This window comes from Bison bison, unplaced genomic scaffold (genome assembly GCF_000754665.1).
Source record: "Bison bison bison isolate TAMUID 2011002044 unplaced genomic scaffold, Bison_UMD1.0 scf7180017864243, whole genome shotgun sequence".
Classification (NCBI taxonomy): domain Eukaryota; kingdom Metazoa; phylum Chordata; class Mammalia; order Artiodactyla; family Bovidae; genus Bison; species Bison bison.
In genome coordinates, this window is record NW_011494815.1 from 3,712,124 (window position 1) to 3,724,953 (window position 12,830).

Sequence of the window (12,830 nt, forward strand, 5' to 3'; positions counted from 1 at the left end):
CTAGGTAAGTTTATTCCTAGATACTTAATTCTTTTTGTTGCAATGGTGAATGAGATTGAATCCTTAATTTCTCTGATTTTTCATTGTTAGTATATAGAAATGCAAGTGATGTTTATGTATTGATTTTGGTTTTTTTTAAGTATACATGTATATTTATTTATGCATATAAGCACACATACATGTATATAAGCTAATATTATATATATATATATATATACACACACAATTATCTACTGTTTAATATATATGTACATAAACGTATATATGTCACAACCTTCAGGGAAACATTTAAGTAACAGTCCAAAAATATACTGAATACATGATATAAGAATATTCAAAGCATTATAAATTTAATAAAAGATCAAAACAATAAAATTATGAGAATTAGTTTTGACAACTGAATTACCAGCCTGAAATGAAGTTGTATATAATTTATTCTGGAAAATTCAGTAACAAATAATAACAAAACTATTTTCCCTTACCAAAATTCATACCTAGGCAAGTTTTTTAGCTCTCAAAATACAAAAGATAGGCAGAATATCATCAATTTAAGTATTTTAGAATTAGTTACCAACCGAGTACCTTTGCAATGCATATTTTTTTTCCAAATTCGAAATAAAATTTCTCTATGTGTTTCATGGCAGAACACATATACACACACTTATACATGCACACACAGCTGAATGGTTGTCAAGACTTGGTTTTTGGCTAAAAGAAACAATGCACTATATTAAATCTTGCCAAATATTTTGTTTTATTCTCTGTTTGATTCATATCCGGCAAGTATTTTACCATCTTTCCAAATACAGACAGACTTTGGAGATGAAGTTTCAGTTCCAGACCACCACAACAAAACCAATATCACAATAAAGCAAGTTACACAAAGTTCTTGCTTCCCTTATGCATACAAAAGTTATGTTCACTATTCTGTAGTCTATTAAGTGTGCAACAGTAGTGTATCTTAAAAAGCAACATATATATCTTAATTAAAAAATTCTTGATTGATAAAAAATGCTAACCAGCATCTGTCTGTGCTGTGTATGCTTAATCGCTCAGTCGTGTCCTGTTCTCTGTGATCCCATGGACTGCAGCCCGCCAGGCTCCTCTGTCTACGGGATTTGCCAGGCAAGAATACTGGAGTGGGTTGCCATTTCCTTCTCCATGTGTATTGACTTTGTATCCTACAACCTTGCTAAATTCACTGATTAGCTCTAGTAATTTTCTGATACTATCTTTAGGGTTTTCTATGTACAGTATCATGTCATCTGCAAACAGTGAGAGCTTTACTTCCTCTTTTCCAATCTGGATTCCTTTTATTTCTTTTTCTTCTTTGACTACTGTAGCTAGGGCTTTCAGAACTATGTTGAATAGCGGTGAAAGTGGACACCCTTTTCTTGTTCCTGATCTTCGGGGGAATGCTTTCAGTTTTTCACCATTGAGAATAATGTTTGCTGTAGGCTTATCATATATGGCCTTTACTATATTGAGGCAGGTTCCTTCTATGCCTATTTTTTGAAGAGTTTTAATCATAAATGGGTGCTGAATTTTGTCAAAGGCCTTTTCTGCATCTATTGAGATTATATTATGGCTTTTATCTTTCAATTTGTTAACAGGGTGTATCCCATTGATTGATTTGCATATATTGAAGAATCCTTGCATTCCTGGAATAAACCCAACTTGATCATGGTGTATGAGAGTTTTGATGTGTTGCTGAATTCTGTTTGCTAAAATTTTGTTGAGGATTTTTGCATCTGTGTTCATCAGTGATATTGGCCTATAGTTTTGTGTTGTCTTTGTCTGGTTTTGGTATCAGGGTGACGGTGGCCTCAAAGAATGAGTTTGGAAATGTTTCTTCCTCTGCAATTTGTTGAAAGTTTTAGAAGGACAGGCATTAGCTCTTCTCTAAATGTTTGACAGAATTCTATAAAGCCATCTGGTCCTGGGCTTTTGTTTTTTGGGAGATTTTTGATCACAGCTTCAATTTCAGTGCTTGTAATTGGGTTGGTCATAATTTCTATTTCTTCCTGGTTCAGTCTTGGAAGATTGAACTTTTCTAAGAATTTGTCCATTTCTTTTAGGTTATCCATTTTATTGCCATATAGTTGTTCATAATAGTCTCTTATAATCCTTTTATTTCTGCATTGTTTGTTGTAACCTCTACTTTGTCATTTCTAATTTGGTGATTTGATTCTTTTTTTCTTGATGAGTCTGGCTAAAGGTTTGTCACTTTTATCTTCTCAAAGAACCAGCTTTTAGTTTTATTAATCTTTACTACTGTTTCTTTCATTTCTTTTTATTTCTGCTCAGATCTTTATGATTTCTTTCCCTCTACTAACTTTGGGGTTTCTTTTGTTCTTCTTTTTCCAGTTGTTTTAGGTGTAAAGTCAGGTTGTCTATTTGATGTTTTTCTTGTTTCTTGAGGTATGATTGTATTGCTATTAACTTCCCTCTTAAGACTGCTTTTGCTACATCCCATAGGTTTTGAGTTGTCATGTTTTCATTGTCACTTGTTTCTAGAAATTTTTTGATTTCCCTTCTGATTTCTTCAGTAACCTATTGGTTATTTAGAAACATGTTGTTTAACCTCCATGTGTTTGTGTTTCTTACATTTTTCTTGTAATTGATATTGAGTCTCATAGCACTGTAGTCAGAGAAGATGCGTCATATGATTTCAATTTTCTTAAATTTACTGAGGTTTGTTTTGTGACCCAAGATGTGGTCTATCCTGGAGAATGTTCCAAGTGCACTTGAGAAGGTGTATTCTTCTGCCTTTGGATGGAATGTCCTGAAGATAACAATGAGATCCATCTCATCTAATGTATCATGTAAGACTTGTGGTTCCTTATTAATTTTCTGTTTTGATGATCTGTCCATCAAAACTGGGGGTGTTTAAAGTCTCCTACTATTATTGTGTTACTGTCATTTTCTTTTATGTCTGATAGTCAAACACCATTTTGATTTCTGAAAATCTATTGTCTTTTATTGATTTTGTCTTAGTTTTCTGTAAATACTGATATTTTAGACTCAGACCTAGCAAACGAAATCTTGATTTCAATTCAAGATTGAAATGCATTGATTTTACTTTCAAATGAAATTCTGAAAGTGCAATCTTTTCAATTTATAATTCCAAAAGCACATGGGATTTTTACACTTTAAGATGAAAGTGCATAAGATAGAATTCTAAATGGCCAAACTTTAAAATTCAGAACAAATGATTAACAAGGTAAGGGGAAACATCTACTAAATTGAAAGCTTTTTCATATTTAGAAATCATGAAATTATCCTTTAAAGGATGTCCGTCTAAATCCTTTTGTGAGGTATCTGAATTTAAAAAATTTAATAATATCCGAAGGATTTTTGTTTTAGTTGACTACCATGAGTAAAAATGTTCAAATATATGTAGTTTTAGAAGATGCATAAATATTTCTTTTTGTTAGAAGAATCATGAAATGAACTTGTCTTCTTTTCATGCATAAAAGTAATGAATCAATGATTTTTGGAAAGTCTTAATATTAAACATTATAAACAAGAGAGCTATTGAAAGATCAATAAGACGGTCATTTTTTCATTTTAATATAATCTATTTTTGTACATGGCATAATTTGTAACTTTTAAAACTAGATGTCATTTGTCCCAACATCAAACTCTATACCTTTGTAAATTCCATCTCTGTCATATATAGATTTTCTTTTAGGACTCTATATTCTATTTCATGCAATTTCTAAAAGGTCTGGCAAGTAGCAAAGCAAGACCCCCTCACTGCCCCAATAAACATTTTTAAGGGAGGCTAATATCATACTCTCTTTTCCAAATGAATTTTAGATATAGTATGTCAGGTCCTACTAAAAAATTTTGTTGGTATTTTTATTAGGATGCAGTGACTTTACAAATTAATCTGGTACAATTTATATCATACAGCATTGGATCATCTCATCAGTAATATGCACAGTTTTCCATATATTTAAGACATTCTTAGCAAGAGAACTATAACAATTCTTTGTACATCCTTATACATTTAGAACTGACATAGGAAGTTATACATACAGATACATATCCACCTGTGGATTTTGAGGTTGTAATAAATCTATAGAAAAGTTTGCATAGAGTTGACAGTTTTACAATACAGAGACTTCCAATCCTTGAACATGACATATCTCCATTTGCAATGGAGATTTTCTCCATGTAGATCATGCCTATCTTTCATTAGATCTATTCTTGGGTACTTGAGATATTTTTTGATGCTCTTGTAAATGTTCTTTTTAAAATTTTGTTTCATTTGCTGCTGGTGTACAGAAGGCCAACTGATTTTTTAAATGTTATTTATTCATCAATCTTATTTTAATATTTATCACGTTATTTTAGGTTTTCTTTGTCAATTATCATTAATCATCTACAAACAACTGCTTTCTTATTTTTAATACTTTTTTTCCTTGCTGCACCGGCTAGGACCTTCAGTGCAATGTTGAACAGAAATGTTTATATAGCAATCACTCTTGTCTTATTCCTGATCTTTAAGAATACATTCACCATTTCATCATTAAGCACAATGTTTGCTATAGGGTTTGTTTGTTTGTTTTGGTAGATTCCTACTATTGGATTAAGGAAATTCTCTTCTACCTCAAATCTGTTACATTTTTTTTCATTAATATACATTAAAGTATATGAAATATTTTTTAACATTTACTGAAATTATCCTATAGTTTTCTTTTAAAATGTTAATGTAGTGATTTACAATTAATATATTTTCTAATGTCAAATCAATCTTTCATTTCTACCATATTGCTACATTCAGTTGGCTAAAAAGGTGGATTCACATCTCTGGCTACCCTCCTTTTGCAGAGCTTGGCCCTGAAATTTCCTCACTGCCTCAGTTCTCTACTCCCTTCAAACATAACTGTTTATATCTTATATTAGATATTGATGTTTTTCTGTAGATTTTCTAATTATTCTCAGTTGGAGGGTTGGTCCAAACCACCTATTCTGCTACTTCTGGAAAGCTACAATCTCTGCTTTTTGCATCTAAAATTATATCCCCCTTTTCATTCTAAATATTGTTTATCTGGGTATTCTATTGATCAATTTAATGAGCATGTTTCATTATTCTTTGTCTTTTCAAAGACAAATCTTTCTGTTGCGTATTTCTATTGATTTTTAGAATTTCAATAATTTTTTGCTATATTTCTGTATTTCCTTCCTTTGGCTTTCTTCAGATTTACTTTGTTATAACTTCACTATTCTGTTATTGTTTCTTGAGATAGATACTCTGCTAATTAATTTTCCTTGTCTTCCTTTCTAGTTTATTAAAAACCATAATTTTCATACTAAGTACAGATTTATTTATATCCCACAACTTTTGAGATGTGGTATTTTCATCTAGTTCTAAATATTTCTAATTTCCATTATCATTTCTACTTTGACTTATGAGCCATTTATAAATTTTTACGTATAAATATTTAACTTGAAAATACATGCTATTGATTTCTAGCAATCACATTATCCTGAGAAACTATTTAATGACAATCTTTTGAAATATGTGGCCTTATAAGAGAGGAATTTTTAACTCATCTTTGTGTGTGTGTGGGGGGGGGGAAGCCATGAGGCAGCTGTTACATAAGTGTGATATTGAAAAATACTAAATATTCAATAGTAATATAAATTAACATGAATAAAAATTTTAAATTTAAAAAATTAAAAAATAGGCTAACCTATAGGTTATAAAAACGCTTGCCAAGTGATATCAATTCTAACTCAAATTGTTCATCAAATTATTCTAGTAACTCCCAAACATTTATTAATTTTAGAAATTGTAGCCATAATTATCTCTTTGACCCAGATGCCTTTGTTTGGACCATGAACTGCCATAGGAAACTGCATAAAGACCCTCCAAGAATTTCCACATTAAACAGGTAGTCATCATATAAAACAAACATGGTTACAAAAGAGGAAGGAAGGAATGATAAATTAGGAGTGCTGCTGCTGCTAAGTCACGTCAGTCGTGTCCAACTCTGTGTGACCCCATAGACGGCAGCCCACCAGGCTCCCCCGTCCCTGGGAGTCTCCAGGCAAGAACACTGGAGTGGGTTGCCATTTCCTTCTCCATTGCGTGAAAGTGAAAAGTGAAAGTGAAGTCCCTCAGTCGCGTCCGACTCCTAGCGACCCCATGGACTGCAGCCTACCAGGCTCCTCCATCCGTGGGATTTTCCAGGCAAAAGTACTGGAGTGGCTTGCCATTGTAGGAGATTTTTTTTTTTTTCATTGTAGGAGATTAACAGATACAAACCACTACAGATAAAATAGATAAGCAACAAGGATTTACTATACAGCACAAAGTATAGTCAATATCTTATAACATCTATAATGGAAAAAAATCTGAAAAAATATACATATATCTAAGTCACTTATCTGTATACCTGAAACTAACACAATATTGTAAAGCAACTATATTTCAGTTTAAAAATTCCTTATAAATAAGTAGTTATTAAGTAACTTGTGGTCTTGATAAGTAAAAAAAAAAAAAAATCACTCTTAATAGCAATAAAATAGTTCATGAAGCTGAATCCTCTTTTTATCTTTTGCTGCAGTTAACAGTAAGTATACTGGAAAAAATTTAGCCCTTATAATGCTTGTTGTTAATTTTTACATTCAATTATATTAGTAACTAAGTCACAAAATAATTGATACATCATATTTGATATCAAACCTAATCCTTCAGCCCAGATGAGACATAATGTAATATAGTAGTTAAGAGCATAAACCAGAGTACAAATCCTTTGTGTTTAACATCCTTTCTGCATCTCAGTTCTCTCAACTAAATGTTTCTGATATAGAGAACACTTACTTTGGCAGTCATGTTCATTAATAAAGTGAGTGTTACTAATGCCTATGCTGGGTATGTATTCAGTGGCTTTTGGGAAAATTATACCACTAAATAAAGGTGAAATTCAGTCAGAATGGTAAGATTAGGGATCTGTATCCATATGGTATTCATCCACAAACCACCCCACTGACCTCATTTACCTGCCACGGGTTCTATCCTGCAGTGGGTGTTCACACTTTGTCAAGAGAATTAACGTTTAGATGGTGCCTCCAGTAGTGCCATTACTCTCATCTGACTGCTCCTTTTATCTCTGGATCTCCCAAGAGTCTAGTTACCACAAATGGGTTACTCTAGGAGATCCTATGGAAGGTGCTTAAGTACTAGGAGGACACTCAGTGGACTTGGGGCAGTAACTAACTATTCAACCACCATGGATATATATTAATATTTTAACAACTGGTACAGCTGAACCAATGTGTACTAGCTGAACATCAGGCCTGAATGCGGTACTCTATACTCTTTAGAAGTAGTACTGTTTCTATGTCTGCCTGATTTAACTGAGGTATGCTATAATGTACATTAATATCAACTCTATGATAATAAGTTTTCTCTTTTCTCCTTGAAATTATCAATTTTGGATGTATATAAGTTAAAAAACTCAATTTCAGAATTTTTTTATTTTTCAGGTGAATTGATCTGAATATAAAGTAACCTATGTCTAGTAATTTTTTTGCCTTAAAGCCCATTTTGTTGATATTAAATATAGCTCACCAGCTTTCTTTTGCTTAGGTGTTTGATATATCCTCTTTATCTTATGTACAAGAAGTACATTTAGTACTTCTATATTATAATTAGTAATATTTGTATTTATTTTCAGTGATTCTTTGTGTTTTATTATACCTTTTCTACTTTTCTTCCCTTTCCCTTTCTTGTCTTCTAGAATATGTTTTCCTCATTCTAAAATTTTTTCTTCTTCTAGTCCTGAAATAATACACTTGTCTTTTGGTGGTTACCTTGTACATTTCAGTATGTACACATTAAAGCCTAAAGTGAATATATCACAATTCTCCCTCAAAAAAATAAGGAACTTCAAACATCCGTTCATAATTTATATGCTATTGTTGTCTTCTATTTTAGCTACATCTTTGTTAATCCCAAAAAACAAAATCAGATTGTTTTACATACAAATTTCCCACTTTCTTTGATCTTCATTCCGTCTAATATCTCAAGACCTTACAGCTGAAAACACTTTCTTCTCTCTGAACTTAGAATTCCATTACTGAAGGTCTGGTGGCAAATTTACAGAGCTTTGATTGGATGCTTATGTATTTATCTCATCTTTGTTCTCGACAAGAACAAAGAACCCATAATTGCTGGGTATAGACATTCAGGTTGGCAGTTTTTCCCAGCATACTGAATTGTAATCACCACTATCCTCTAATTTACACTATTACTGATGACTGATTGGCTTTCACTTGCATAGTTACTCCTTTGAAGGCCTTTTTCCCTCTGGCTTTTACTATTTTATATCTGTTGTCCTGCAGTTTCCTATATGGCAAGGGAGAATTCCTGCTAGGTGTGTGTCAGGTTTCTTAAATCATTTGATACCTTTCTTCAATTCTGGAAAGTTCTCAGCTATTGCTGCTTCAAGTTTGTTTTATCCTATTATTGCATTTTCGTTAGGAACTAACCAGATACACAGTACACATTTTTTTCTTTGTGCTTTGTGTCACCAATCCTCCTTCATATTTCCAGTCTCTTTGCCTCTCTTGTCTGCAATCTGGATAAGTTCTTCACTTCTATTTTCCACTATACTAATTCTCTCTACATCAGTGCCTAATGTATTCTTATGGAGGATAGCGTAAGAAAGTCCATATTATTGCAAATATCAAATTTCCTTTTTCAAAATGCCATTTTAGGAGGTGACACACTTATCTTGACAATGCTGCTATTGCTTAAAACATTTTACAGTTCTTTACAAATTACCTTCTGGTCCACGTAGCCTTCATTTTTCTTTCTTAGTGCCAAATTGTTTCTAGTCTGGTCTCTATCAAATACTTAATTTTAATTCTTACCTTCTGTATCACCTCTTCTTTTTGTACTGAGAAGTCCTTGTCAGTGGTTACAGTATCCAGTAAGCTGATTTAACTTATATGTAACTGAAGGATATGTGAAATCATCTCATTTAACAAGATATGTCAATTTATATAAAACCATTTTAAGTCCTATAAAAATTGGGGCATATTAGATGTAGTCAGAAGACTAAAAAATTAAAACACTGAACTATTTTCACCTACTACCTTGACAGAAATGAAAAAGAATGGCAATGTGCAATACTGGCAAGGGTACAGGAAGACAAGCACTTTCATTGGGACTGATAAGAATAAGGATTGGTACAGTCTTCACAAAGGACAATTTAATAATAGGAATCCAAAATCTTCATAACCTTTTACTCATTCTAAGGACTTACCATAAGGACATAAATTTAAAATATCAGTTTAGAGGTTTTATTTTAACCAATGAAAAATTTTAAACAGTGCTGTAGAAGTATATTCATTAACACAGATAATTTATAATGTATGAAAAAAAGCAGGCTACAAAACAGTAGGTTCTATTTTTATGTTAAACATACAAAGGGAGTTCCATGTAGTGCAATGGTTAGGACTCGGCACTCTCACTGCCATGGCCCCTGTTCAATCCCTGGTCAGGGAACTAAGACCCACAAGCTGCACATGGTGCAGTGAAGAAGAAAAAATTTTTTTAACAAATAAAAAAGATATATACAAAGAAAAAGATTCCTTAGATATCCATTTACTCTCTGGGATCATAATGGATATTCAGCTTCTTTTAGTTTCATTTACTGTCTAGGTTTTCTACAGTAAGTAATTAGTAATTGTATAGTTGCATGTTATTGCATGAAATATCAGAGTACCTAAATAAAAGTACCACCCTTTACAAAAATGTTACTATAGGAAAACATAGCCCATATTCAAACAAGAACTATCAGTAATATACTCCTCATTCTTACAGTACTGGTAATGAGAATTCCTTCTTCATAACTCATTCTATCCCTCTCACCCTCTACCTAAAATTCCACCTTCAAAGAGTAGAAACAACTATTTCTGAAGGCCTGAGAAAACAGGTAGGAGGCTGGAAGGAAAGGAGCTGAGATATGCTGAAGAGAGGAACTGAAGGGTTATGAAGAACAAACTGCTGATATTTTGGGAGAAACTTTAGGAATAGCACTTGGTTGGAGGAAGGAGTGAGGAGAAGAGGTTCCACAGATAAACTTCAGCAGAATAGTTTCTCCTCTCACCAATCTTCCCTGTATTCAGGTGCACAGTCACTGTTTCAAGTCAACTACTATATTAAGAAAAAGCATTTGCAAGTGAAATGAAATAGGGTGTACCTGCTCCGTGACCCCAGATTCTAATACTTTGCTCCTTCGTTAGCATATTTTATGTCTTTCTTCAGCACAATTTTTCCTTTGTTAAGCTATCGTCTTTCAGTTTCTCTAACACGATATGTTAGAGAACCATAGGTCGTTTGACATACCAGTTCCTTCATCTGAAATATTTCTATCCCCTCCTCAATACTGTCTTGACTAATTTATCTCCTACTCATCTTTCCATCTTGGTTAAGTGTCACTTTCTCAGGGAAACCTTGAACACCCTAGTCCACAACAGGTTCTTTCCAGCCTTTATCTCAACTTGTAAATATACATTATGAAATTATCTAGTATGCTTATTAATGTCTAGTTGAACCAATAGGCCCCAAGACTAAGGAACGGGATGCCATTTGTTGTTTTGCTCACGACTGCCACCTCTGCCTCTGGAGCATAACAAGTGCTCAACAAATACATGCTGAATGAGGGACTGAGTGAATGAACAACTAAGCAAATGACTAGGAATCCAGAGGCCCTGATTTGGTAAGAGTTGTATTATTTATGTCCCCTCATGGTGGAACCCTGTGTAAAGTTTTTCCTTTGACTGCTGTTGAACTTGTTCCTGTACTCAAATAACAAAGCTTAAAAAATAGATATCACTTTGAAAATTCTCCATAGCTCAAAGTAAACCGAGGCCAAACATGGTATTTTAATTAGCCAAGAAAAAGGCTAGATACCGTTAACAGAACATCTAATCTAGCCTGGAAACTTCACAGATGCCCACATCACAAGATATCTCTCTGCAGGATCTTAGTATCTTACTGGAGAAAAGGAACGAAGGAATCCATACTTGTACCCTCAGCGCAGGTCGGGCACAGGGAACAGGGATTCTGCAGGCTCCATACCCTTGACAAAGCTTAGGTGGGAAAAACATGCCTAGGGTGCCAGGGGGAAATGGGAATTTATTCAAAGTGAACTTATTGAGCATCTACGGTGTACCAGAAAACCTTAACTCTGGACTGGCTCTGACAAACCCGCCGGGATTGCTTTAGTCACTTCGGAGAGCTCTGGTCCAGAAGAGGAGCAAACCAGCCCCGGGTTCGCCTACCTCCAAGTGCCGGACGGGGCCTCCAACAGCGACAGAGCGCTTCACAGAGTCAGGGGCACGAAAGCCGGCCGCCCCACAGGGACTCCCAAACCCCAGGCCTGGCTGGGCGAGCAGGCCCCGGGCAGCCGCCCACCGGCAGCCTCGCCAGGAGGAGGTGGGTCCCCGCCCTCCGAGGGGCCGCGCTTACCCGTCGGGCGAGTACTCGAGGTTGAAGACTGCCCCGTGGGTGCGGGTGCTGAGGTACACCGAATCCGCGGGATGGATGGAACCATAGAGGTTAGTCATGGTGCGGAAATTGTCCCGCGCCGGGTCCACGAACAGCCCGCGGCCCAGGGTGCGCTCTCTCAGCCACCCGAAGAGCCGTGCGCCAGGGCCGCCCAGGCGGGCTTTGAGGCAGGGTTGGCCACGGCTCCCGGCCCTGCAGTCAGGCCCGGGTGGCCGGCGTGGCGGGGAAGGCGGTGAAGGATCTCCTTGAGCGGAAGCGGCTGAGGACTCTGGAGCTCCGGGGAGCCCGAACTCCCGCGCGCGCCCGCCGGGGGGCTCCGAGGGGGCGCAAGGACTGCGAGGGCTCCCTCCGGGCGACGGGGGAGGGGCTGCGTCAGCCCTGGGCTGTAGTGGCGAGGGCGGGGAAGGGAGCGGCCCGGCAGCAGCCGCCTCTCTCCTATAGGATGCCGGCTCCTCAGCCCCAGCTCCAGCCGCCCTGTTCCCTCCGGGGCAACGGAGCCCGAGGGGAAACATGGCCAACGCCCCCGCCCCCGGCTCCCGGCCGCAGCACAGCCGGCCAACACCTCAGTACTCCCGCTCCAGCCGCCACTTCCGGCGTGCCGCCGCATAACCTCGCCGGCTGGGAAACCCGCGCCGCCTCTCGGTATCATCCGCCGGGGACCAAGAAAGCGGAGACACCATTCGACTGGGGGTGCCACAGTCGAGAGGGTTGGAGGTCTAGAGCTACTGTGTGTGTGCGACAGTGAGGATGCCCAGGGCCTAGGCTGCATGGGGTAGCGCTAGCACCCGGGAACTGCGTGCCTTATTGTCAGTATGTGGTTATCAATGACCAGACTGTGTCTTTGGGGATGACAGGGTCTGACTGGTCAGTCCAAGAGGCTGAGTATGATTGGGTACTGTTTACATAATCATCTCTACTTTACACTGAGACCAACGAAGGTAAGAAATGACCATATTATGTGCTGCTCACACAGTAAGCAGCATGGTGTACTGCCTACTCGACCTGGGAATCTAGGGACTCAGGTTTAACTTCTGCACTGAAAAGCCCTGGATGGCACAGCGCCTGGGGCTTACCGCTGCCCTGGAGCTCTGCCCAGTTACCAGCAACTTTACCTACTAGGTCAAGCCTTTACCAAAGCCTTCCTCTGCAAGGAGCATATACCCAGCCAGGAGTCACTGAGAGGAGCCGAAATCTTAATTCAACCTTACAAGCGACAGAGCCCAGGGTCAATCCTGCTTACATCTGCCAAGCAGGGCATAGAGGGCATAACAGATGCTGTTAGTGCTGCTGAAGC

At 37.1% G+C, this 12,830-nt stretch overlaps 1 protein-coding gene across 1 annotated transcript in view; it reads right to left on the minus strand.

Annotated features, from left to right (window-relative positions):
* The window catches only part of DCAF10 (DDB1 and CUL4 associated factor 10), a 52,116-nt gene extending 39,992 nt beyond the window's left edge, over positions 1-12,124 (minus strand). The window contains exon 1 of the mRNA XM_010847080.1: positions 11,498-12,124. Within this exon, the coding sequence (XP_010845382.1) occupies positions 11,498-12,048 (551 nt within the window). The 5' untranslated portion in view covers positions 12,049-12,124. The remainder of the gene's footprint in view (positions 1-11,497) is intronic.
* Positions 12,125-12,830: the final 706 nt, after the last annotated feature.